Below are 26,906 nucleotides of genomic sequence, written 5' to 3' on the forward strand. Positions count from 1 at the left end.
CCTTCCCTTCCCTTCCCTTCCCTTCCCTTCCCTTCCCTTCCCTTCCCTTCCCTTCCCTTCCCTTCCCTTCCCTTCCCTTCCCTTCCCTGTCCTGGCCCTTTTTAGGACCTGGATTCTCCTTTCTTCTGCTTGTGGAGGATGTGGTGTAGGTCCTGTGCACCGTGATGTTCCTTCATCCCTTCCCCAGGGCACACCCCCTGCCTTTTGTGGGACAGCTGGGTAAGAGGGAGGGATGTCAAAAAACCCTTGGAAAACAGGGATTATCAGTGTGCCTTGTATATCCATAAATGATATATCCATATCCTTGTATATCCATAAATGATATATCCATAAATGATATATCCATATCCTTGTATATCCATAAATGATATATCCATAAATGATATATCCATAAATGATATATCCATATCCTTGTATATCCATAAATGATATATCCATAAACGATATATCCATATCCTTGTATATCCATAAATGATATAACCATAAATGATATATCCATATCCTTGTATATCCATAAATGATATATCCATAAATGATATATCCATATCCTTGTATATCCATAAATGATATATCCATAAATGATATGTTCATAAATGATATATCCATATCCTTGTATATCCATAAATGAAGTATCTTGATTTCCCGTGGTGCTCTAGCAGAAGGAATGCTCGTTGGATTTTACTGGATGTCAGGCAGCTCAAAGGCAGGTCGCTCACTGTGGATCTCTTTTTTAGCCTCATCTTTGTTGGATTCTGGGGCAAACACGGACATTTATTACCATCGGGACAGGTTTTACTCTTTCTGGCCTGGCCTCCCGTCCCCTGATGCTCTCTGTGCTGTGGTGTTGGTTACACCTCTTGCCTTCCTGGGATGTGTTTGGAGATGGAGCGATGGTGGGTGAGGTGCTGGGCACCAGCAGTGCCCCACTGCTCCGAGCAGCCCTTTGTCACCTCAGGGTGCTCCGGGGACAGCGAGGACACGCCAGCTGCGGGTGGGATGCTGCTGCCAGTTGAATTGTACAATCATGGAACGGTTTGTGCTGGAGGGATTGTTGAAGATAATCTCATTCCAGCCCTGCCACGGGCAGGGACAGCTTCCCCTTTCCCAGATTGCTCCAACCTGGCCTTGGACACTTCCAGGGACGGGGCATCCACCCCTTCTCTGGGCACCCTGTGCCAGGGCCTCCCCACGCTCACAGCGGAGAATTTTTTCCTTAATACCAACCTAAATCTTCTCTCTGAACCTGAGCCCAATATTCCCTCTTGTCCTGCGGCTCCGCGCTCCTGCGAGCATCCTTTCCTGCATCCCTGGAGGGGCGCTGGGAACCTGTTGCCATCCCCCCGCCGGCTCCAGGGGACACAGGCGGCAGCGGGGCCGGGGTGTCCCGTCCCCCCGGAGCCCCGGCACCCCCCGGTACCCCCGGGGCGGCGGCGGGGCCGGGGTCTCCCGTTCCCCCGTTCCCCCCGGGGCGGCGGCGGGGCCGGGGTCTCCCGTTCCCCCGGTACCCCCGGGGCGGCGGCGGGGCCGGGGTCTCCCGTTCCCCCGGTACCCCCGGGGCGGCGGCGGGGCCGGTCCGGCGGGCGCAGGCTCAGCCCCGGGGCCGCTCCGCCCCGTCCCTCCCCCGCCGGCCGGGGCGCTGACATCAGAGCCGGCCCGGCGGGAGGAGGAGGAGGAGGAGGAGCCGCCGCACCGGAGCCATCGCTCTTGTCGGGGCCGGGGCGCACCGGCGGGGGGCGGCGGCGGCGGCGGCGCTGCTGCTTCACCCCCCGCACCCCCGGCCCATCCCGCACGGCCCGCGGGGCTCCGCCGCCCTCCCGCCCGCCCGGAGCCTTCCCGGAGCCCTCCCCGAGCCCGCCCGGAGCCAGCCCGGTGCTCGCCATGCTCTCCGGGGCGCCGCCGCCGCCCGCCGGCTTCCCCAGCCCGCCGCCGCCGCAGCCGCCGCCGCCGCCGCCGCCCGCCGCTCCCCCGCACGGGCCGCCGCCGTTCCCGGGGAAGGGCGGCCTGCAGATCCGGAAGAATGCCATCACGGACGACTACAAGGTCACCACGCAAGTGCTGGGGCTCGGCATCAACGGGAAAGTTTTGGAGATCTTCAGCAAGAAGAGCGGCGAGAAGTTCGCGCTGAAGGTGCGCGGGGACCGGGGGGGACGCGGGGACCGGGCGGGCGCGGCCGGGAGGGGCCGGGAGCGGCAGCGGCGCTGCTGACAGTGATGGAAGGTGTCTGCTGCGGGGGAAAGGGGGTCCGGGTGGGCCAGCGGGGCCAATGAGCTCCGCCCGCCCCTCCGGCCGCGCTTTAATCTCGTTTTTTTCCCCCCCCCGTTAAAAGCGGCGAGACGCGGCTTTCCAGCTTTGTAGTGGGAAACGAAGCGAAATGACATCTTGGTAGCACGAGGGTGCTGGTGGGGGGCTGGCCTGGAGCGGAGACCGTGGCCTGGCGGGGATGCACATTCGGAACGGCGGGGTCCGCATCCCCCAGTGTGGGGTCACAGCGCGGTGTGTGCTGTGAGCACCGGCAGCCGCTCCCTGTCCCCGTGCCGTGTCCCCTCCCGGCTGTAACACCCAGCCGTCCCCCGCTTCCCACAGGGAATATTTCAGCGTTGTTACCCCTAACTTGCTTCTCTTTGGCAGGCGTAGCTCAGCGGTGGCTTCTGTGTCTGAGCAGGCTCTGGGTGATGCCGCCCTTCTCCTCGTTTCCAGACGAGGTTTTTGAGCAAGGAGGGGAGCGTGCCTCCCTGCCAGCGAGGCTTGGGGAAGTTTGAATGGATTCCTGACACGCCAGGAGCAAGGCTGGCTGCTCGCTGGGAGCGCCGTGTTCTCCAGCATCCGTGCAATTTGCGCCCACACATGAGCTGTTCAGTCCTTGGCGTTACCCCGAGAACTGGGAAGGCTAAAAACACCCCACCTAAACCCATAACCCTCACCTAAACTTACAATTCCCACCTAAACCTGTAATCCCACTTCTTTTGTGTTTAGAGTTGCCTCTCTGGCGGTGTCTGGGGTTCATAACCCGAGTGAGGGAATGACCGTGGGGCTTTGGGGGCACAAGCTGTGCTGCAGAGGTGGTGCCGTGGCCAAGGTGTGGTGCCCAATGTCTGTGCTTAAGGAAGGGGGGTCGGCTAGGTGATAAAAGTTTGGCTTTTCCTTCAGAAACGCCAAAGACGTTGCCATCCCCGCGTTGTACTCCAGGGTGACATTGTGTTGTCATCTCACTGGGTTGAAAATTAGCGAAATCCTCTTCTGTTTTGACAGACGGGCTCCTCCTCGCCTCTGAAGTTGAGTCACACATTTAAAGCACAGATCCCAGCACTTCCCTCTCGCAGCCCTGAAAGGGGAAGGATGGAGGAGGCCGGAGGTTGCTCTGCCCTGCGGGGTTGGGACACGGGACCGCTGCTGTCACCCTGCCCGTGCCAGAGCCAGGGGTCAGGGTTTGTGTCACACAGGTCCCTGGGCTTGTTGAAAAGCGTCCTGGAGTGTGGGACTGCAAGCTGGGGCTGTAGGAGGGTGACACAGAGTGTCTGTGTGCCTCTTGCAGGGTGAGGTATATTCGACACTGAATCTCTTTTAGGAAAAGGGATTGTCTTGCCTGTCCCCTGTCCTGGCCTCTCCTGGCGTCCCTGATGGGGAGGGACGAGTTCAGCTGAGTGGTTGGACGTGTCCCTGGCTTCTCAAAGAGCAGCACAGCTGCTACTGTAAGTGATTCCCTCCCTCCAGCACCTTCCAAACTGCTACGCTGGGAGTTTGGGCTCTGGGATGAGCCCATGGGTGCTCGTCCTGCCCTCGTGAGAGTGACCTACAGCTTGGCTTACTCTGTTGGGATATTTGGACTGAGCTGCAGAGCCCAAACTTGGTGTGGGTGACTGTCCTAGACATGATGTGTGCTGACTTCATTCCCTCCTCGGGTACACAGCCGGGCTGACGTCTCTGCTAGAGACCTGTGGAGAGGTATTTGGGTCCAAATTACTCACAGGCTGCATCAGAGTGGAAAGATGACCTAAAGCAGGATCCACAGAAGTGATTGCATCGAGTTGTCATGTTTCAGATGATGCTTAAAAGAATCCCGATGGCCCATCGCCAGGAGCCACAGCTGAAATCTGTCTGCTGCCTGCTTTGGTCGTGCAGTGAACCTTTCCATTTGGAGTGTCATTCTTTAGGTTTGCTGTTCCAAAATCTTGTATAACAATGCAATCCTTCACTGGAGGATGAGACGCAGTTGTGTCTCTCCCTGATGTGGACGGTGTCTTCTGGTCGTGCTGTGCTTCCTCTTGGGTCACGAGCAAATGTTGTGTTGTTACAGCTCTTCCTCCCAAGTCAAGAGATGGTTTTGGTACCAAAAGGGGGTTTTCTGAGAGTCACTTTGCTGAAGAGAATTTTTCAATGCTCCAGGAGAGTTTGATCTTGGGGACAGTGTTCTAGCAGCAGTGAAAACAAGAAGGCAAATTTTCTTCTCCTTCCAGAGCAATAGTCCATGGCAGAGACACATCATTAAATAAAATGATGCTGTGTGCGAGTTAATGGATGGTAGTTCTGCTTGCTGTGTAGTACCTGGGTGAAAACAAGAGATTCCTCTACTCTTCTTATAGATTCTTGTTCATCCTTCTGTTTCCCACCCCCAATTTTATTGTCTTTTTTGGTACCTGAGGTGTGGCAGCCCTGAATTATCTGGTGTGAAGCAGCCACGGATGGTCCCAGTCAGTCACCCCTGAGCTGCCCCTGTTTGAAGCACGGTGAGAGGTGATGAATGGAGCTGAAATGCCTGCTTCCTTACCCCGTTCTTCCTTGTACCTCGGTGTGATTTATTATTAGGCAAAATTAGGCTTGTAATTTCTGGGGAGGCTGCTGTATGTAGGTCACTGCTGGCCTGACTTGGCAGGGTTGGCTGTGGTCAGGCTGCAGTGGTGGGGCTGGGAGCGAGGGCTCTTTGCCTGCTGCAAATTCCACTTTTAAGACGAATCTTTGGGCTGGCTGCCTTAATTCCACGAGGAAATGGCAGCTAAGCCAGGCTGGAGAGTGGGGACTGGTATTGCAGGTGATGAGTTTTCCTCTGTTGTGTGCGTTGCACGATGAAGCTCTTTGTGGAGCAGGTTTCCTTCAAAATAAATGAACAAACCTCGCTGCTGACTTCAGCTTCAAAGCAGGAGATCCTCACCTGATGAGGTGAGGTGAGCTTTGGAAGGGCTGGAGGAGCTCGTGGAGGCTGCTTGTGGATTTGCCCCTGTTTCTGGAGCATCCTTGGTGCTTTTGGGGCGTGTTTGGGAAACACTCTCAGTGTCACTCATCTGATAATCTGTGAGTGATGGTTCTGATAGTCTGTGAGTGATGGTTCTGATAATCTGTGAGTGATGGCTCTGATAATCTGTGAGTGATGGTTCTGATAGTCTGTGAGTGATGGTTCTGATAATCTGTGAGTGATGGCTCTCCTGATGGAGAAGGAGGATGGTGTTTGTGGGTTGCTGCTCTGGGAAGGTGCCTGTTGTGGAATTAGGGCAGGAGCTGATAGCTGAGCAGCTCTGAGGATGGGTGAGTTCCTGTAGCCAAAGCACCCTGTTGGAGATCAAATGCTGTGTCCCTCTGCAGATCCATCTGGGAAAACATCCCTGAAGTGAGGGAGATCCTGGGCTGGTGCTCATGGGAAGCAGCTTGCTGTGTCTGCTGTTCTTCTGTCCCTCTCTCAGTGGAGAGATGATTTTATTATTAGCTCTGCCATGTATTTTATATAATCAGAAATGTCTTCGCTGTGGCCTTCTGTGCAAGCTGTGGTTGAAAAGCTGTGGAAGCGGCAGTGACATCACTGGGACTTTTCCAAAGCAGTGGTTTATTATCTCATTGACCAAAGGAGTCTACTGACTTGGGGTTTGAGTTTGTTTAAGTGATGTAGGATTTGCCATAATCTCTTTTAAACACTTCACATGTTCTGTGCAGTCAGACTGTGATGGACTGATAAGGCCCGGGAGCAGGGGTTTTCTCTTTGGTACGTGCTCAGGAAGTGGCGGGGCTCTTCCTCTCAATAATAATCTGCTGCCATCACGGTCTTGCAAAAGACGTTTCCCATGTTTTCAGAGGCGGGGAACTGAGATGCAGTGATTGACCAAACCTCAGAGGCGGCTCTGAGCTGAGGAGCTGGGCTGCCTGTGGCACACAGGCTGAAAACACAGCCCCTGGATGTGTGATTTTATAGCCAAATACCACCAGGTAAAAGGATGATTTTGCCATTCACTCTGAGCCCTGCTGGCCTTTGGCAAGATTAGTGCCTTCTGTGCCATCACTTCCACACAAACACCAGGAAAACCTCATTACAGGACGCTGCTGGTTCCTGGGGCTCTGGAGGTGATGGCTCTGCCTCGGCTAGTGATGCAGAACAGAGGCTGAGCTTTGCCAGACACGTGCTCTGAAACAACCAAAACAAAGTGTAAATAAAAACTGAGGCTGTGCAGCCTGAGAGCCGGCTCTCCCAGCACATTTGGGGCGCGAGGGGTGGGCACAGGTGATGGAAACTCCCGGAAGGTTCCTGCTGAGGAAGCCTGAAGGATGGAGTTGGTGACTCCTCTCTTCCCAGACAGCTCTGGGATGTGCTCTGGCAGCTGACGAGGTGGAAGAGCTCTTGCTGGGCTGCAGGGTGGTGCAGGTACGTGGGAGGCATCCTGAGGAGTGGCCGGGTCGGCAGTGGCTGTTGGGCTGATCCCGTGGCACCGCAGCAGCATCACCCCAGCTTTATCATCTGCCATCTTCTCAGCCTTGCTGGTGGGCTGAGATGCTCCGGGGGCTTTCCTCTTTTCAAACCCATCTTTTGCTGTGGTCTGCTGAGAAACTTGAGAGGGAAGAGCCCTCCTTCCTTAAGAAAGCCTTTCCTCCTGCTCGGAGCGGCCTCCCGACCTGCAGACGGCCCTCGCTGCAGAAGTCAGGCTCCTCTCCAAGCACAACTGGCCCCGCGCGTTTGGCCTCAAGTTGCAGCATTCAGGCAGCATGACCTCACCTCCTGGTTTCCAAGAATAACCTGCTGCCTCCCCTGCTGCCTCCCCTGCGCCGTGCCGGGGCTGCCATGGGGCCAGCGTGCCTGCCACAGCCTGCCATGGGCCAGCTCCGGGCTCTGGCTTGTGCCAGGTGTCCCCAGGTAGCCCCGTGCCCACCCCAGCTCCGGGGTCTGGCTTGTGCCAGGTGTCCCCAGGTAGCCCTGTGCCCACCCCAGCCAGCTCCGGGCTCTGGCTTGTGCCAGGTGTCCCCAGGTAGCCCCATGCCCACCCCAGCCAGCTCCGGGGTCTGGCTTGTGCCAGGTGTCCCCAGGTAGCCCCGTGCCCACCCCAGCTCCGGGGTCTGGCTTGTGCCAGGTGTCCCCAGGTAGCCCCATGCCCACCCCAGGCTGCTCAGCCCCTCTGCCCTTTGTGGGCTGCAGAGGTGAGGCAGCAGCTGGGAGAGGGTTTTCAGGACCTGGCTGATTTTGGAGGAGGGAGAGTTTGAAGCAGGACAAGGGTGATCCCTCCACCAGCTCCAGAGGCTGGCATGGGAACACAGCTTGCCCTGACCACTTCCCAAAAACAACTAGTTTGGAGCCTGGGCAGTCAGACTGAGCCAGCATCGTGGTCATTTCTGGGGGTGACAGGGTTGAGTTTAACAGCCCCTGGGACCTGTATCCCACGGAAAGTGGGTCCCATCTTCATTGCTGCAAGGTGGAAAACCCAGCCTGGTCTGGTGGAAGGTGTCCCTGCCCTCGGCACGGGGGGCTGGGAGGAGATGGCCCACCCTTCCAACCAAACCATTTTGTGATTGTCTTGCTCTCTGAAATAGCTTCTCCTTTCAGCTCTGGCTGGCACCAGGGCTGTGAGAGTGCCTGGTGCCTGGAGGCTCGTTCTGGGGAGGACTCTCAGCTCTGTGGCCAGTTCCCCAAAGGAGATGGATGGGGTTGGAGCAGGGCACGCAAGAGCAGGTCTGAATGGAGGGAGCTTTAACAGCCTTTTAAACTGTTCTTCCTTTGTCCCCCTTGGCTGAGTCATTTCAAAGATTTCAGCCTTTTAAGATTTTACCAATTTGAGGTGAGGATTACAGTGGCTGGCAGGTTTAATGGTTGCATTAACTCGCTGCTGTGGCCTGGGGAGGGGACTAACAGCCCCGAGTCCCTGAGTGCTGCTGGACCTGACATGACCTGAAATGAAAAGTTTTTGCTGGAGATGCTGTGAGCCACAAAAATGTCACTGGGAGGGGGATGCAGGATCTACTCTGAGCACTCTGGGAGCTCCCCTGTGGCTCCATCTTCACTCTGGTCCTGCTGAGGAGGATGGTGGCATCATCCTGTGGGTGATGGCCTTCCTCCAGCGCTGTGCTGTGCCCAAGTGCCCGCTCCCCGTGGGGAGGGCAGGTGAGCTCTCTGGCCCAGGAGCTGTGCAGCTGGCACAGCCTTTGCCGTCATATGTAATGAGATTATTCAGGCACGTGGTTCTGTGCCTGCCTGCCCTGCCAGCTGTAGCCTAAACCAGAGATAAAGTCCAAAACACAAACCCAGATCTGAATGTTCCTGGGGCGCCCAGCCAGGCTGGGGCTTTGCTGCTCCGCTCTTGGTGTCCTTATCCAGTTTGGCCTATAGATTGGGGGAGGGATGGATTAATTTCCTTCATCACCATAATTAAGTTTGCTGCTTGGTGCCCTCAGCTGCAGGTGGGTGCCCGTTTTGAGCTCAACCTTTCCAGCTCTGCTGGCCCCAGAAGATGGGGGTCAGGCAGGTTTGGGGTCACTCTGATTCAGGCTAAACCCGTGTCCCAGCGGGCTGGGGCTCTGTGCTGTCCCTTCCCCAGGGGCTGCAGCACCTCCTGTCTTGGGAGCATCTTCTGAGCTTTCAGACTGGAGCAGCTGCTGTCCCAGTCGCTGTCCTGCCGCGTCCTCTGGCCCTGCTGCGCCGCACCGAGCTGGGACAGCCTCTCCAAGGGCTCCTTGCATGTCCTGCCAAGTGTGTGTTTTCAGGGAAATGTGGCTGGAACACAAGCTGGGGCTGCTGTGGAAATTTGGCAGCGTGTCCCCGTCAGGCTGCAGTTCCAGTAGCGGCAGCTCATCGCCTGGATGAGCCGGCTCCAAGGGGTTTTGCTTGGGAATGGGGCTGGAATTCCGGGTATCTCCACCAGGATGGGGCAAAAGCAGATGGAATCAGGTCCAAACAAACCTGAAAGTGTGCATGTCATCCTCAGCTCAGTGTAACAAAAGCAGTAAGTAAAGTAAAGAGCAGGGGAGGTGTCTGGTAGCAAGGATGAGTTTGGAATTCCAGCAGCAATGAGCCTTAAAGCATCTCCCAGCTCAGCCTTGGCAACAACTTCAACTTGTTCCATCCCCACTTGTTTTGGTGAGCAGGAGGGGCCGCTGTGGCTGTCACCGAGCTGTCACCACGGCTCTGCGACTCGGTGTGACTCCCAGAGCCAGGCTGAAGGAGCCACTGGCACCTGTGCCAGGCTCCTGCGGTCCCCTCGGGGCTGTGTGTGCCTCTCTCCTCCTCTGGGGCTGTTCCCGAGCCCTTTGCTGGGAGAAGGAGCCCCGGGCAGGCGGCTTTTGCGCAAGAGGCTCTGGCAGTGCTGGGAAGGGCTGGCTTGCCAGGAAGTGTAAACTCAGGTTATCTCCTGGAAGTCATCAGAGCTGAGAATTTTGGGCTGGGTACCTCCCGTGCCTCCGGCAGAGCAGCCCTTGCTGGATGCCTGCCCAGGCTCCTGGAGAAAACATCTTCCCCTTGCTGGCCCAGGAGGAGGCTTGGGAAGGGCTTTGCTTTTGTCCTCAGTGTTCCTCACAAAGACCCTGCTCCTGGTGAGAGGGATGTCACTGACACCTCTCCATCCCCTCCCACCCTGCTTATCCCACCTCAGAGCTCCCAGCCTCTTGTTGTAAGGAAGAGCTGCTGTGAAGGAAACTCAGCCAGGACATGAGATGTTCCGTGGCTGGTGGGATTCAGCAGGTCCCTGGGGGTCTTTGGAAGTGTCCTGGTGCTCCCATTCCCCAACTCCTCGCTGCTGGAGGAGACAGCCAGCCCTGCTGGGGTGCAGATGCTGGGCTGGTGAAAGCTGGGTGAGGACGATGTTGAGGAGGTTCTGGATAGATTAAAATGTGGTCATTGGGTGCTGCTGAGCAGCTTGGGCAGGTGCTGGGTGGGAGGCAGAGCTGTGGAGCAGCTCGGAGGTTTCTGCCTCTGCCAGGGGGAGCTGGGGAGGATGGTTTGTGTGCCTCAGTGCACTGCTTTGGGGTGATATTCCCATTTCTGGCTGTCATCTGGAGGAGCTGCAGGGCAGGCATGGCTCTGGCCCTCTGGGCCCAGCTAATGAGAGCCAGGAGAGGGTTTGGGGAGCTCAGTGTACCCCGTTAGCTCAGTTTTGCCAGGCTCTGTTCTTAGCAGGTCAAGCACCTCTGGCTTTAACCAAAGCATTCCTTTCATGTTTCCTTCTCCTCAAAGATTGCCCTGAAACAACCAGGCAAATGTCACTGCAGGGGGGTTGCCCTGGGACGTGGTGCTGGTGCTTCGATGGTTTCAGTGACTTCACTGCTGAGCATCACTGGACATCTGGATCTTGGACCCACCTCGAACCCAATCCCCCCCAGCAGCCCTGGAAAAAGCCTTGCCCTGTGTGAGAGTTCACAGGGGCTGCTCAAGGCTTCATTTCTCCCTCTGGCTGGGGAAATGGGGCTCTGCTCACTCGAGGTGCAGCTCCAGGCTGAGTGGGGCCGTGCCAGCCCCGCTGCTCCCCACGGTGCCCCAGGGGGACACGGGGGCTGCCCCAGCCCCGGGGTGGGCGGCAGAGCCACACAAAGGCTGCCCTGTCTGCTCTCTGGCTTCTCCCAGCCCTGAGCTCTCCTCGTGAATAAGTGGGGATTGAAAAAGCTTAAATTCATACAAAGCAGGGCCCAGGAGCCCCCGGCCGACCCGGAGGGAGCAGCTGCCCCCCGCTCACCCTGTGCCCCGGGGTCCTGGATAACGCTGCCCTGGGATGAGGGTGTGTGGAAGGGACAGGTTCCTTTTTAAAAGCTGGGCATGGGAATGCCCAAGGAGACCAGGCTCTTTGCCAAGGGAGCAGCAGTAGCTGCAGGAGGAGATTTTTTTCTGTTAGTTTGTTTAAATATCCGTGCGTTTATCCTTTTTATCCCATCTCCGTTTTAATTTAGCAGGCAAAATGAGTCCAAACCACTTGCTGCCTGTGGGATTTGGTAGGAAATCAAGTAGCCTGCTGGTAAACACTGTCAAGCAGTGGGGTGCTGAGCATCCATGGCAGGATCAGTGACTCTTTCCAGTGTGTTTGCCACACGTGGTTTTGCTGTATATTGAAAAGATGTGAGAGCACAAAACCTCTGCTGTCAGCCCAGGCTGGATCAGGTTTGGTGGGGCTCTGAGCAGCTTGGGTTAGGGGAAGGTGTCCCTGCCCATGGCAGGGAGGTGGAATGGGATGATCTTCAGGGCTCCTTTTAACCCAAACCACTCCATGATTCAGTGGCTCCTCGCTCCGTGTTGAGCCCAGCCCCCAACAGGGGGGAAATTTCCCCTCTGGTATTTTTGGAAGTTTGTGCAGCCAGGCACTTCACAGTGAGTTTTCCACACTCGTTGGCCGAGGTGTTTTGAGGTGATGGTGCTGACTGGGACACCGCTGGTCCAGGCTCTGTCCCAGCCTCACCAAACCTCCCCAGCCCCGGGGCCGCACGGCTGCTGCTGCCAACAGGTGCCCTGGAGGCTCCTGGGGCTGCCAAAAGCCTGCAGGGAGCTAAGAATAGCCACTGTGTCCTGAGAGCTTTCATGTGGTGCCAGCAGGATGCAGAGAAGGGCTTTTTCTGAAATAGAAACACAACTGTGTTTTCCTGCTGAAGGAGTCTTGGGGTGGCTGCTGGAGGAGGAGTGCCCTGCTCGGCTCCTGGGTTGGCAGGAGGCTCTCAGGGTTTCGCTGCATTGCTTCAGAGCCCAGGATTTGCTCTGAAGTGCTGTGGGTAAAGTGGGAGTGCACAGCCTTAGGTAGTGCTGGGTCTCGAGTCTGGGGTGTTGCTTGGCTCTTCAGCCACGCGGGTTTGTGGCAAACGGGGGTTTCCACCTGCAGGTCCTGCGGGGTGCTGGGGCTGGGAGAAGGACGAGGAGAGCAGCCTGAGGGGCAGGGACAGCCTGGAGACTGCAGGGAGAGCTTTGGGGGTGTTTGGGGAGATGGCAGAGGAGAGGTTGGTGGGGGCTGTGTGCCCCTGACCAGCTCTGGATCACGCACCGGGGTGCAATCTCCTCTTGTCCCTCTGCCCCTTCATCACCATCCCCTCTCCTGACACACACTGCTGCCCTTCTCCCTGCCCTGGGCATCAGGGCTGCTGGTGACAGAGGTTCCTGTCTGCTGTGCCATGTCAGGAGCAGCAGGACGAGGAGGAGGAGGAGGAGGAGGAGGCGGAGGAGGAGCGGGGCTGTCGGTGGCTGCGGGGCCCCTGCCTCGCTGAGCACCTGCACAGACAAAGCCCTGTTATGAAATCCCTGAGCTGCTCCTGGCCTGGTCTTTTCCTGCTCCCAGCACTCTGGCAGGCTCCAGACTGGTGTGGGCACGGTGCCTGCTGTGGGTTCTCCGTGATTCCAGCCCCTCTGGCACTGCCAAGGCGGGTGGTGGGTCCCAGCAGCCGGGGGGATGCTCTGCTCTGGATCCCCCAGAGCTGGGCTGCACATCCAGACCTTATCTCAGCAAGGTCTTTGCAGTGGCCTGGTGTTGACAAAGCCCGTGGCAGGGGTGAAACTGTGTTAAACAAACAGCTGAGGAAGGGCAGGATGATGCAAAATGGTGCTGTCGTCACCGAGCTTCGGGGGTGCGTAAATGAAAACCCTCCTCAGGCTTGGCACGGCAGAGGAAACATCCCGAGGCCATCCTGCTCCCAGTGCCAGGGGCGAGTGGCACCTCAGGATGGGCTGGCCTTGATGCAGCTTTGTGTTTCAGTTTGGTTTTTTCCCTTTCTTTAAATACACATGTATTTATTTGTGCTGCACTGAGGTCTGTGTGGAAAGGCCGCGGGCAGGACTCCTGTGCTGGGGGGGTGGGTGGCAGCCCCCTCTCCCTCTCCCTCTCCTCTCCTGCCCTGAGCAATTTCATTTTTGGGCAGAGTTCAAGCCCAGGAGCTGCTGGGGAGCTGTGAGTGTTGTGGGGCTTCTTGTGGCAGGGCTTCACGGCTGCTCCGCTCGCAGGCGTGGGTCTGGGCCTCTCCCCAAAATCGCTTCAGCTGAAACGTTCAGGGAATGGGTGGATGTGTCCAAAAATAAAAGCAGTTCTGGGATGTGGGTGTGGGGACTCCAGAGCTGGCAGAGGGAGCGGGAAGGTCAGGCAGGGCTGTCCCCAGGGCTGGTGGGAGGCTGGTGGAGCCAGGGACCCAAGGAGATGCTCGGGGTGCTCTGTGCTCCCTCTGATGTGGGTGCAGGGCTGCTGATCAGGGGTTTTTTGAAGCTCTGCCTGTGGGAGGGAAGCACAAAGGACACAGGTCAGCCCTGAGTTAATGGTTTACATCAGTGTTTACTTTGGTATTAATCACACCTGCAAATATCAACCACTTCCTATCACAGAAGCACGTGTGTGCTTTTCCGTTCGCGGCGTTGTCAGCTCCGATAGCAAATCTGGCGAGGAGAGGGGCTGGCAGGAGGAGCTGACCCCGGCCCTCAGCTCTGCAAAGAGGTGGAAGGCGAAGGTGGTGTGAGTGGAGCTGTGGCTGTGAAGATCTCTGCTCTTCCCACGGCTCCTTATTTCCCTTTCACTTTGCGTTGTGTGGATGAAAGGCCCCGGCAGAGGCAGCAGAGCTGTGTGGGGTCAGGGGTTTGGTTTGCAGAGAGCATCTGAGCATCCCTGCCCAGAATGGCTCCATTCATGGAGCTGTGGCTTCTTCTGGCCCCAGGGTGCCTTCCCTGCTCAAGCCCAGTGCTGTGGTGGCTCCTGGTGGGCAGTGACGCCTTGGACGCCTTTGGAAAGGGATGGGAAGGGCTGGGTTGGAGCATTTTGGCCGTTGTGACCCTGTTTGTCCCTGTGGGATTCACGGGAAGGTCCTGGCAGGGTGGTGGCTCTGTCACTCCAGCCAGATGTGGCACAGCAGGACAGGACATCTCGTGACCGTGGCTCGTGCCTGGGCTGCTCCTGCTCCTCCGGTGTCTCCTGGAGAGATGAGCATCGGGTGAGTCAGCCAAACCCAGCTCTGCTGCTGAGGGCTGGGAGGAAGGGAACGCTCCCAAAACAAGAACATGGCACTGAATAGACCCCTAATTTTGTTTTCCTCAGATAAATGAAGCCGACACTCTTTGTTTCTCTCCTTTAAACACCAACCCCAGCCTGTTGCTGGCTGTGAGTCAGCGGGGATGCTTCGTGCCGCTGCCTTGTTGCCATTTACCTGCTCTGACTTTCTCCTGTGAGTTTTGCAGCCCCTTCCTGCCCACCTCCAGCCTCATCCCCAACACCTCCACCACGCTGGGACCCTTCCCTCAGCATCCAGGGTGCTGCTCCTGGATACCCACTGGGAAACTTCATCTCCAGGATGTGCCAAGAACATTTTTGCTGCGCGGGGCTGGCCGGGGGGCAGCGCCCCGACCACACGGGGGGCACGGGCCCCTGGCAGGTGGCTCTTATTTAAAGCCAGGCCTCTCCTCTGCTCCTCGCCTTTGTGTGCCTCGAGAGGCTTTTGTTGCAGCCTGAAAAGGCTGAATGGCTGCTGCATCTGTCGCAGGGGGAGAGCGGGGCAAGGAAATGCTCAGCAGATGCCCTGGGCAGGGGGGTGCGGGGCGGGGGGTCCCGAGCATCGCCCACCGGGCACAGACCCCCACGAGCAGGGGAGCTGGAGCACAGAGAACCCAGGGCTTGAGCAAGGCCCCTTGTGAAAGCATCGTGTAAGAGCTGCCTCTTCCCTCGCCCCATCTCCATCCTCCGTTGCGACATTGCCCGCAGGAGCGGGGCGAGCGCGCTGCGACATCTGCCCCCCACATCTGCCTCCCTCCGAGCTGCTCCTGGCAGGGCTTTTAGCTCTCCCCTGGCTGGCACAGCCTCTTCACGCCTGGCTGGCTGCTCCTGTCCTTGCTGGGGATGCTCTCCCCCAGCTCGCCGCCGTGGCTCCTGGTCTTCCTGGGAGCGCTCGGATCATTCAGGCTGGGAGAATGCGGCCGAGCAGCTCGAGCGTGTGTGTGTCAGCTTGTGTTTGCTCGGCTTCGCTTGCCTCTCCTGTGCTGCTCTTTCTAATCTAAATAATCCTCTCTTGCTGGGATCCTTTCTCCAACCTTTCCGTTTTCCCCGAGGCGAGAGAACGTGGAGGATGGAGCCGAGTGCGCTCCTGTGGATCGGAGCCTCAGTGTCGGCTCTGGTGGCTCCCATCCCTCTGGAAGGTGGGCAGCTGATGCTTGGCTGTCCAGCTTTGCTGTCCTGCCTCACAAACCACCTTGGATGAAGCCAGCTCCATCAGGGAGCAGAGCCTGCCCTCCGAGCACTCATCCTGGGCTGGCAGGATGGGGCACGCTGCTGCTGGACCCACGCCGCGCGCCTCCTCCTCCGGACGCGTCACCCCTGCTCTCTGACTTTCCCCGGGCAAAACAAACGTGAGGATGAGGCTTTTGCCTCTTCTGTTGGGGCTTCAAACTCTTTCTGTGGCTCTTTGGGCGTGGGCAGAGCAGAAATGAAGCCCAGCTTGGGAAAGTCCCGTCACCAGGGCAGCCAGGCAGGTTGTGGTGGGTGTAAGCAGCAGGGATGGGGTTAATGTAAAGGTTTATATAAGAGCCACGATGATGTGGGGGAGGCTTCCTGAGCTGCACCTTTAATTGTTACTGCTTTGTGGTTCAACCATGAATTTCCCTCCGTTTGGTAACACAATTCCTCTTTGGGGCTCTGGGACTCGTGATTTTATTTCTCTTTTGTAGCCCAAAAGCGGAACCAAGCTTTGCTGCTTCCTCGTTCTGCTGCTGCCCTCTCCCTCCCAGCCGTGTCTGGCGGGGACTGGGGCAGCTTTGGGCTCATTACCTGCGGGCTCCCCAAATATTCTGGCATCACAGGCTCAGTTCAGTCCAGGGAGAGGTGGGAACAGCCTGTGCAAAGCTTCCAGCTCCGGCCCTACAAATGTGTAAAGCAGCTGACGCCAGTTGGCAGCGAGTTTGCAGGGGAAGATTAGAAGAGGAAAATCCTTTGAAGAGAAACCCTTTTGCTTTATTAGGAAAAAACGTTCCTTGCCCTGTGCTAGCCGGGTCAGGGGAATCCAAAGCCTGCATGTGTGATCCAGGCAGGGGGAAGCTCTGCTTTGCTTCCCTGCTGATAATTTAGGGGATGACAGCTTGCCTCTTCGCTGTGGGTTTATTCTTGCAACTCAGCAAGGGTTTATTTTAACCCCTGTGGTGCAGGGGAGCTCCTGGGGGTGGTTTGGGGCCTGGGTACAGCCCTGCAGGTCCTGTTGGAGGGCTGGGTGCTGCATGGCCTGCGCTGTTCTGTGGGGACTGAGGAGAATCCAGGGGGGATCAAAACACACATGGAAATAAAACCACCCTGCCTGCAAGAGCAGCTGGAGAGCCTGGGGTGAGCGTGGGGCAGCCCTGGGAAATGGGCAGCTCAACACCCCAGAGTGAGCCTGATCCTCACTTCCCATGGGAATTGCCCGTGGGAGGCGAGTTTGTCCTCTTGCCCATCTGAGTGTGCTCGGCTCGCCGAGGGACAGCAGCGCTTGGGGCTGTGGTGGCACCCACAGCGAGGAGGGACAGTGGGACAGGAGGGACAGTGGGACAGTGTCCTCAGGGACCTCCTGCGTGCCAGGGGAGGAGGGAGCTTCCTTTTCCAACCTGTCGTGACTCATGGAACATCATCCCAGGAGGAGGCGGCGAGACTGAATCAGTGGTGCCTGAGGACACGCTCAGAGAGGGAACGTGAGCGTGGGCAGCTCCAGCCCCTGCTTTGCTCCAGAGCTTTCCTTCCTTCCTTCCTTCCTTCCTTCCTTCCTTCCTTCCTTCCTTCCTTCCTTCCTTCCTTCCTTCCTTCCTTCCTTCCTTCCTTCCTTCCTTCCTTCCTTCCTTCCTTCCTTCCTTCCTTCCTTCCTTCCTTCCTTCCTTCCTTCCTTCCTTCCTTCCTTCCTTCCTTCCTTCCTTCCTTCCTTCCTTCCTTCCTTCCTTCCTTCCTTCCTTCCTTCCTTCCTTCCTTCCTTCCTTCCTTCCTTCCTTCCTTCCTTCCTTCCTTCCTTCCTTCCTTCCTTCCTTCCTTCCTTCCTTCCTTCCCTCCTTCCCTCCTTCCCTCCTTCCCTCCTTCCCTCCTTCCCTCCTTCCCTCCTTCCCTCCTTCCCTCCTTCCCTCCTTCCCTCCTTCCCTCCTTCCCTCCACCCGTGCTGTGCTTGTCCTGAGGTGATGGGGGGAAATCCAGCTCCATGTGGTGCTGGGCTCTTCCTTGGAGCTGAAGCTCATTTTTGATGCCTGCAGGACCAGGCTGGAGCCTGGGTTTGGGTTTGCTCAGAGAGGTTCCCCTGCAGAAACCCTGAGGAGCTGTTTTGTTTTCAGGAGCTGCTTCCAGGGCTTGTTTTTCCAAGGTGGGGGAAAGCCCAGAGGTGCTGCTGGAGCTCATGAGGAGCCTTTGCTGCTCTCGGGGTCCTGAGCACATCGGGCTGGGCTGTGCCATCCCCTGGGCCTGAGGGCTCTAATGAAGCTAATGAGGGTGTTTAGAGGAACACAGAACTAATTTCTCTCGCAGCATGGAAAGGCTCCTGGGGGAGCTGGGCTGAGCCAAGGCACAGGATGGCAGACAACGCTGTCTGCCCAAATCTCAGAGGTGTCAGGCTGCTGGGAGAGGAGCTGGAACGCGGCTGAAAGCTGAATTTCCTCCCTAATTGCCAGCAGGGTGGAGTGGCTCGTTCCCTGCTCTCCCTGCTTTCCTGGTGCCGCAGTGGGAAGCAGAGATGGGATGGGGTGAGCAGGGCTGTCCCCTGCGGTGCTCAGGGACACAGGGGTGCTCTGGGATGCTGAGCTGATGTTTGGAGATGTGGCTGCAAATCTGAGCACCCAGCAGCCATCCTGGGAAAGGGATGCAGCTCCTCCTGTGTGAGTCCTGCCTGCATTTGCTCCGAGGTGGTGGCAGAGCTTCCTCTGCAGCGCTGCCCTTGTGCCCTGCCCGGGGACACTTGTGTAACTCGGGGATCCGGTTACTGCCCAGCTCAGCTGCCGAGCCCTCCTCTCTCCCCAGCAGGAGCAGGCAGGAATAATGCAGAGTTTGATCTCCGAGGAGCCCTTCTTTGCAAGGGGAACAGGAGAAAAGAGCTGGAAAAGCTGAACTGAGAGCAGCTGTCCAGGCTGCTGCCATCGAAGGGTTAACCCTGGTTGTGTTCCAGATTACTGGGTTGCAAAATCAGCTGGGGTGGGATGGGGGCAGTTCATCCTTGCTGAACCTCAGGGGAAACACGAGGTGATTTTCCCATCCCAGCCTCCTTGTTGGGAGCCAAGAAATACAAATCTTTTTGCGGTCCCAGGCTGCCCTGGACACTGGGGCTACATTAGGGCCAAGGGCAGGGTTGCCACAGCCCCAGATAGGCTGGATGTGGAGTTCCTGTGAGCAGAGCAGTGCCAGGACATCACCCACCAGAGGTTTCACAGCTGGCTGGGGCTGGGCAATGGGAGGGAAGGCTGGCAGCTGTGTCCCACCTAAAGGGGACAATCTGGTGCTGTTGCCCCACCACTGTGTCGTGCTTGGCCCATTCCCGGCATCCCAGGGCACAGGGAGCCGGTGCTGATGCTGAGGGCAGGAGTTTTGGGGTGCAGCAGGTGATGTTGGGGCTGTGGGCTGCCTCTGCCGTGGCTTGTCCATCCCCACATCCCTCCTGCAGCAGCAGTGGCCTTCCCCACTCAGCTCTGTGCACCTGGCCTTCAGCTCCCCACCACACCACTGCCACATTTCCTAAATTGAGCAAATCATTCCCTTAACGAGGCTTAATCTGCTCCTCTCCAAGCCTCTCCATCACCTCTCCAGGCAGAGCTGGCAGGGGAGCAGCTGGATCACAGCTGGGTGTTGTGAGAGCACTGGAGCAGCTGTTTGCTCCTGGAGGTTGGCTGGGTACAAAACAAACGTCAGGGCCGTGCTGCTGCAGGTAATGGAGGCTGCTGCCTCCTGCTTCGTTACAAATCCAATTAATCTCCTATAAAAGCACTCGGAGTAGCCTCTAAAAATGGGATGTATTTTGCTGTACCTCTGCTGTTTGTCTTGTGCAGGATGATGTTAACTAGCTGCTTCCTGCTGGTCCATTTTCCCGGCGCATAATTACAAATTGCTTTGTTTTTCTTTTCAGCTTCCTGGGTCCCCACTCCAGGCTCTTCAGAGGGGCTGCAAATAGCCAGGCTTTTCTCCAGTCCCCTTTGCACGGCTCCTCAGGGGGCTGGTGTTACTCTTAGGGTTTTGGCTCCTGCAGGATCTGTTTTTAGGCTAATTAAGGAAGAGAGGAGCGAGAAGGGACTGTCCAGCTTTCTGCCCTGAAGCTGTCGGTGCGAGTGATGGCAAGGAGTTGTGCAAAGGTTGCCTTTGGCCACTTTGATCCTTGCTGAGCCTCCCCAGGTGCACAGGTTCCCGCAGGGTTCCTCTCCTGGGGAAGCAGCAGAGCTGAGGAGGTGGGAGAGGCGTGAACAGAGCCCAGGGATGGTGTTTTGGGTGGGTGGCTGAAGGGCTCATCCTGGCTGTGCCTTTCCCCGTGCCAGGGTTGCTCTGCCAGGGCAGCAGCATCAGTGAGTGTTTCTTCTGTGTTTTTTGGGAATTAATCTTGTTCCTGTGAAATCCCTGATGTGCTGGGCACCACTCTGGGTCCTGCAAAGCATCCCAGGGCTGATGTTCCTCTGCTCCTGAAGCGTGGAGAGCTCAGAGGGGTCAGGACTTTTCTGTCTAAATCTCATTAAAATGACCAAACCTGCTGTTTCCTGCAGGGTGGGAGTGTTTTTCCACATCCCCCTGCTCACTGCTGCTCCAAGGGGCTCCAAGGGGCTGAGCCCAGCCCCAAAGGCTGCCGGGGACAGGAAGGAAAATGAACTACGCTTAAGATAGACACATTTGTTATTCTATATTTAGGAGCACAATAATTAAGGCTGGTTGTTTATCCTGACAAACATCATAATTAATAGTCTATGGCAGGCAAGCAAATCCTTCCTGCACCTGGGAACTCTGAGCTGTCTTTGGGAAGGGCAGGGGGCTCATTAAAGAGCTGTAATTTAGGGAACATCTGGAGGTTTGCTTTGTCCCCTCCCCAGGCACGTGTGCTGGTGGGCTTTGAATTTGTGGTGAGGGAGCTTTTGTGGTCAGGAGGGTCCCATGGAGCAGCAGGCTGAGGGATGGGAAATGATGGGGACAGCAAAGGGCAGAGCGAGGATGTTTGGTGGCACCCAGGGGTGCGGCGGTGGAGGTATCAGGGTGCAGAAGCTGGCTCATAAATGCAGTAGATCTTGCTGGAGGGGGCACTGGGAGGTGGCAGGCAGCCAGAATAAGCTTTTACAAGCCTTAGGAGGAAGGGCAAGCTGAGGGCAAACGGCTTCTCAGCGTTCCCACTAGATGGGGATGGAGGCATTGCCAGAGCGCTCTCGCTGCGCCCACAGGGAGCACCCGGCCCTCGCCCCCGTGTCCTCTCTGGTGGCCACGGTGCCAGCCGGGGGTCATGACCCGGCTCCCCGGGGGTGGCTCGGTGCTGACAGGGTGTCACTTCTCCCACAGATGCTTCAGGACTGCCCCAAGGCCCGCAGGGAAGTGGAGCTGCACTGGCGAGCGTCGCAGTGCGCGCACATCGTTCGCATCATGGACGTCTACGAGAACCTCTACCAGGGGAGGAAGTGTCTGCTCATCGTCATGGAGTGGTGAGCACCGGCCCAGGAGCTGCCCAGCCCTGCAGGGTGGTGCCAAAACGGGGGTGGGCATCTTCCAGCCCTGGGGAGTGTGAGGGATGCTGGCCCGGGCAGGAGGGACGGGGGCTGCGCTGGCTCTGAGTCATCCCGAGAACGCGCTCGGCTCTGCGAGGTTCGCTGGGTCAGAACCAAACTGGCTTTGGCCATCAAAAGCAGAGGTGGGCAGCGGTTCCTGGCAGCCCAGCAGCTGCCGTGGGGCAGCGAGCACGCCGAGCTGGCAGCTCTGGTACTGCCCTGGCAGCTCCTGCCAGCTGCAGCAGCTGAGCGGCTCTGCTTTGGGTAGGAGCTTGGTATTAACCTGGGGACGAGGAGGAGGGATGAAGGGGAAAGTATTGAAACCACATCCCAACCGCAGCTGTGATTTGATGCAGCTTCCTTGCCAAAACCTCTCCTCTGGCAAGCTGGTAGATCGCCTGGGGGGGCAGTGGGCGCAGGAGCAGTGCCAGGGCAGGTGGCACAGCAGCCCCAGAGCGGCTCCTGTGAGGGAACAGGCACCTGAGAACCAGCCTGGCACTCTGGGCAGCCAGGGGTGGGAAAGGGGTGTGTGGTGAGGAAAGAAAGAGTGGCTGAGGAGTCCCCAGGACTGTGTGACCCAGGGGTGCTCTGGTGCAATGCCCATCACAAGGCAGGATTTGACTTCCAGCAGGAGCAGGCCCTGGATCCATCCTGGCAGGCCCTGGATCCATCCTGACAGGCTCTGGATCCATCCTGGCAGGCCCTGGATCCATCCTGACAGGCCCTGCATCCATCCTGGCAGGTCCTAGATCCATCCTGGGAGGCTCTGGATCCATCCTGGCAGGCCCTGGATCCATCCTGGCAGGCCCTAGATCCATCCTGCCAGGCTCTGGGTCCATCCTGGCAGGCCCTGGATCCATCCTGGCAGGTCCTGGATCCATCCTGACAGGTTCTGGATCCATCCTGCCAGGCTCTGTATCCATCCTGCCATGTTCTGGATCCATCCTGGCAGGCCCTGGATCCATCCTGGCAGGCCCTGGATCCATCCTGGCAGGCTCTGTGCAGCAGAGGGCTCTGAGGGCTGCAGGCCATTGCTGTTGCAGATGTGACTGTCAAGGAGATGCTATCAGCTCTGGGAAAGCCAAGCTGCTCCTGCCTCAGTCAGATAAGGCAGGGGCAGGAAGTGCCATTATCCCTGCTCTCATGGAGAATTCTCCCATATCTCAGTCCTGATCTCTGTGGGAGCTGCATTTCCCCATTGCCTGGGGAGGGAACCCCACCAGAGGCTCTCCAACACCTCCCATGGGACCTGGCAGTGCTGCAGTGGGGTCCAGCCTCTGCCTTCCAGCTTGGGGAGCCCGTTGTGACACTGCTGATGTCTCAGCCATGCCCTGAGCTTTGCTCAGCACTTCTGTGCTGGGTCAGGGTGCTGCTGAGGCAGTTGGCCTGTGAGCAAAAGGAGGCCACGTGTGCTGGGAGAGCTCTCACCAACTTCAAGCCACATTTGCTGCTTTTACTGTAAATGTGTTTCTGTGGGCTGCTGGGGTGACCACGTCCGCCGGCGCCTCTGCCAGCACAGAGCCTCTGCCCTGCTCGTTTCGGGAAGGAGGAGGCTCTGAAATGCCCCAGAAGCACCAACCCAAGCACTTGGATGGGGAAGGGGATTGTTTCCCGCTGAGCAGAGGGTTTGGTGCAGCTTGTGGCTGCGTGAGATGGACCCACAGCATGTAACACCACCTGCTTCTCTTGCAGCTTGGATGGCGGGGAGCTCTTCAGCAGGATTCAGGACAGGGGAGACCAGGCCTTCACAGAACGGGGTATGGAGCCCACGCCCTGCTGGCCTTCCAGTCCACCCCATCCCCTCAGTGACTCTTGAGCCCCCAGCAGAGTTTGGAGCTCCCAGAGGAACATGGATGCAAGGGCCCTGCTTTTCATGTTCACTTGGGTTAGGGGGGATTTTCTCAGCTGCTCCCACGCTCTGTCCCACTCCTGTCAGAAACACCCACCTTCCACAAAAAATTAAGTCCATGGGCTGTGGTTCTCAGATCTTATTAATCTTATTAATCTCATTCCCTCTGGCCAGGCAAAGCAGCCACAACCCAAACCAGGAGCCTGTTGCTCCCTTGACTTCCCACCCTAAGGGGAAGCCTTTCCCAGCTGGATTCCTTGCTGCTTGGGTGTCCTAAATGGTGCAATCCCCTCTTTGGTATCAGGGTCAGGGGCTGCACTCTGCCCCATCCCTTCCCCTGCAGTTTCTGGGAGCTACAGGCTCCTTACCCAGGGGAGTGGCAGAGACTCCATGGAAAGGGGGGGGACTTCCAGCAGAGAGAACCCCTTTGACCTCAGCCAGGTTCTTCTGACTCCTGGTTTGTAGAGTTCCCCAGGGAGTGGTGGTGCCCTTTTTAACTTGCTTGTGAAGGCTTCTGATGGTTTCTTTGCTGCTTCAGAGGCTTCAGAGATCATGAAGAGCATTGGGGAAGCCATCCAGTACCTGCACTCCATCAACATTGCGCACCGGGACGTGAAGGTACCACCCCGAGCCCTCCCCTGGCACTGCTGAGCCCCCCCTTGGCCGTGCCAGGGCCGGGCTGGCCCAGCCCTGCTGCTCAGCCCCTTCTTCCCTGCGTGTTCCCAGCCGGAAAACCTCCTGTACACCTCCAAACGGCCCAACGCCGTGCTGAAACTCACCGACTTCGGCTTCGCCAAGGAAACCACCACGCACAACTCCCTGGCCACGCCGTGCTACACGCCCTACTACGTGGGTCAGTGCCTGGGGGGCTGGGCTGGGGGTTTGGAGGGCTGGGGGGCAGAGCTGGGGGGGTTTGGAGGGTGCCATGTGCAGCCCAGCACCTCTGGAGGCTGAGGTGCAGCAGGGAGCCTGCTCCAGGCAGCGCTTCCCAGAGTGCCTGGAGCTGCAGGTGGCTCTTGGTGTCTCCATGGGGTGGCAGAGCCCTCTCACCCGGTGCTGATGCTTGGATTTAGAATTTTCTTTCTGTCTTTACCAGCCCCAGAAGTGCTGGGCCCAGAGAAGTACGACAAATCCTGTGACATGTGGTCCCTCGGTGTCATCATGTATATTCTGTAAGTCTGAGGGTTCCTCTCCCTCCTGCTGGGCTCAGCTCCTGCTCCTGGCACTGCCCTGTGCCCTGTGAGTGCTCCTGGGGAGGCTTTTGGGGTGGCCCATTGGCTGTGTTCCCTCTCCTGCTGCAGGCTCTGCGGGTACCCCCCTTTCTACTCCAACCACGGCCTGGCCATCTCTCCTGGCATGAAGAAGCGAATCCGAATGGGCCAGTACGAGTTTCCCAACCCTGAATGGTCCGAGGTGTCCGAGGAAGGTAAATGTGGTGCCTGTCCCCAGGCTGAGGTCTCCCTTTGAGGGCTGGCTGTGGCAGGAGGGGGTACAGGGGTTCTGGGGCTGGGCTGGAGCTCAGCAGAGCCCCCCGGGAGCTGCTGGCCCCTGACCCTGCCCCAACGCTCGCAGTGAAGCAGCTGATCCGCAACCTGCTGAAAACAGACCCGACCCAGCGCATGACAATAACGGAGTTCATGAACCACCCCTGGATCATGGTGAGGGTGGGGATCCATGGGATGGGATCCATGGGATGGGATCCATGGGATGGGATGGGATGGGATGGGATGGGATGGGATGGGATGGGATGGGATGGGATGGGATGGGATGGGATGGGATGGGATGGGATGGGATGGGATGGGAAGGGATGGGAAGGGATGGGATGGGATGGGATGGGATGGGATGGGATGGGATGGGATCCATGGGATGGGATGGGATGGGATCCATGGGATCCATGGGATCCATGGGATGGATGGGATGGGATCCATGGGATGGGATGGGATCCATGGGATGGGATGGGATCCATGGGATGGATGGGATGGGATGGATGGGATGGGATCCATGGGATGGATGGATGGGATGGGACAGGATGGATGCCTGTGGCTCCCAGCTCATGCTCCTCCCCTCTCCTGGCAGCAATCCATGCAGGTGCCCCAGACCCCGCTGCACACCAGCCGTGTGCTGAAGGAGGAGAAGGACCTGTGGGAGGATGTGAAGGTAAAACCTCTCTCTGTCCCTGCCTGCAATGCTCTGTCAGCTGGGGAATGGCCTCTCCTGTGGTACTGCACACCAGGCTCGTCCACTGTCCCTGGAAGTGCTCAAAAACTGCATTGATGTGGCACCTGGGGTGTGATTGAGTGGCTATGTTGGCTTTACCACGGAATCACAGAATGGATTGGGTTGGAAGGGACCTCAAATGCCAGGGCAGGGACACCTTCCACTATCCCAGGAAAACCGAGCCAAACCAAAGCCAGCCTGGCCTTGGACACTGCCAGGGATGGGGCAGCCACAGCTTCTCTGGGAATTCCATCCCAGGGATGGGATCTCCCCACCCTCACAGGTTGGATCAATCGTCTTGGAGGCCTTTTCCAACCTGAACAATTCCACTATTCCAATTCGCTCTGGGGACAGATCTGTGCTTGGGATGGAGCCAAAAAATTTGGCAGCGGGACACTCAGGCCCTGCTGCAATTAATCCCCAGCTGCTTTGGGGAGCCTGGGGGGGGCTTTGCTGATGGCTCTGTGCCCCCTGCCCACAGGAGGAGATGACCAGTGCCCTGGCCACCATGCGAGTGGACTACGAACAAATCAAGATCAAGAAAATCGAGGATTCCTCGAACCCTCTGCTGATGAAGAGGAGGAAGAAAGCCAACGCCCCCGAGCCCGCCGCGCTGCCCCACTGAGGGTCCCCGCCCGCCGGCCCTCCAGAAAGCAATAACTATATATATATATATATATATTTTTTAAGAAAAAAAAAGACAAAAAGAAACAGACTGTTCTATCGAGCGCATGGAATTCAGACATTTATACCAGACTAGTTATTTTTAGCTACTCACCTGTGTTTTTGACCTTTCTGGAGCAGGTGCTGAGATTCCCCTCCCCTCACATCCACACCTGCACCCAGGGATTTTTGTCCTGTAGGTGAACGCCGCCAATAATTGGATTTTTATTTTTCTTTTGTGAAACAGTTTTGATTTTTATATATATATATATATATATATATATATATATAAAATTTTTTTTTTTTTTTTTCCTCCTTCCTTCCAAAGACATGGAAACTCCTGTGGTGACCTTTTTAGGGTATATAACGTATAAATATTTTTTAAAAACTACTGTAGAGCTGAAACCCAGGCAGCGTGTTCCCTGTGTGGATGCTGGCTAGAGACAGGCTCCAGGCCTGGCAGCGGGTCAGGGAAGGAGAGCTGCCCTCCCCCCTGTCCTGCTGCCCTGGTGGGGGCCACCAAATAAAGCCCAGGAGCCAAAAAGCAGCGCCCCAGCCCTCCCTGAGCCGAGCTGGATGTGCCTGGCAGCAGCGTCTGTCTGTCTGTCTGTGTGGGGTGTGTGTCTGTCCGTGGGCCTGCAGCTGCTCGGGGCTCAGGGGGGGCAGGAGGCCGTCCTGCCCCCCAGCTCTGCAGGGATGTGTGCCCCCCATGCCCACCCCCTGCCCTGGGGGGGGGTCCCTGGGGACAGGGGACAGGGGGGGGCTGGAGCTGGCACAACTCAAGCCAGGATGGCAGCACCGACCCCTCCCTGGCCGGGGCTGGGGGTGCTGCTGCTCTCCCCAGGGTGGCTCCTGCAGCTGCTCTGAAGTCTTTAGTCCATGAATTATTATTATTATTATTATTTGTCACGATGTTTCACTTCGTTAAATGTGTTTGAATGGGGAAAAACAATTTTTTAAGGCGATGTTTAGTTTTTAGGCGATCTTTTAGACACTGTATGGAATTTTAATTTGTTTTTGAAAACTGGTTTTTATCCCTTTTTTTTTGTTTGTTTTTAATTTTTTTTTTAATTATTTTTGTCTGTTGGCTTATACTAATCTTCCTGGTCTGCTCTTCAGTCCTTTGGATTAAAGACACTTAAAAAGTCACCCAGTCTCCCCTGTTGCTTGTGTGGCTGTGAAGAACCCCCCCAGTGCTCCAGCTGCTCTCCCTGTGTCCTAAAACTGCTCTTTTTTCCACCAGAAAGGCTGAGCTCCCCACGATGTTCTCTGGGGACAAAACATCCCCTTGCCTGGGGACAGCTGCTCGAGCTCTGGGGGCTCCTGCACGGAGACTCCCCAGCACCT

The 26,906-nt window shown here is 57.3% G+C and overlaps 1 protein-coding gene across 1 annotated transcript; it reads left to right on the forward strand.

Annotated features, from left to right (window-relative positions):
* Positions 1 to 1,756: 1,756 nt before the first annotated feature.
* Positions 1,757 to 26,708, forward strand: MAPKAPK2 (MAPK activated protein kinase 2). The gene is made up of 10 exons (XM_086861867.1): positions 1,757 to 2,127; positions 20,628 to 20,767; positions 22,523 to 22,587; positions 23,218 to 23,297; positions 23,406 to 23,532; positions 23,776 to 23,851; positions 23,981 to 24,105; positions 24,252 to 24,337; positions 24,756 to 24,836; positions 25,378 to 26,708. Exons 1-10 carry the CDS (start codon positions 1,879 to 1,881, stop codon positions 25,519 to 25,521), a joined length of 1,173 nt encoding a protein of 390 aa, XP_086717993.1. The 5' UTR covers positions 1,757 to 1,878; the 3' UTR covers positions 25,522 to 26,708.
* Positions 26,709 to 26,906: the final 198 nt, after the last annotated feature.

The sequence above is a fragment of the Cyanistes caeruleus genome, chromosome 24 (assembly GCF_971803275.1).
Source record: "Cyanistes caeruleus chromosome 24, bCyaCae1.hap1.1, whole genome shotgun sequence".
Lineage (NCBI taxonomy): Eukaryota > Metazoa > Chordata > Aves > Passeriformes > Paridae > Cyanistes > Cyanistes caeruleus.

Bases quoted from the DNA above. Each gene is read 5' to 3' on its own strand.
- MAPKAPK2 (XM_086861867.1), top strand. From the start codon at position 1,879: ATGCTCTCCGGGGCGCCGCCGCCGCCCGCCGGCTTCCCCAGCCCGCCG. The intron at 22,588-23,217 runs GTATGGAGCCCA...TTGCTGCTTCAG, and splicing joins CCAGGCCTTCACAGAACGGG to AGGCTTCAGAGATCATGAAG. The intron at 23,298-23,405 runs GTACCACCCCGA...GCGTGTTCCCAG, and splicing joins TTGCGCACCGGGACGTGAAG to CCGGAAAACCTCCTGTACAC.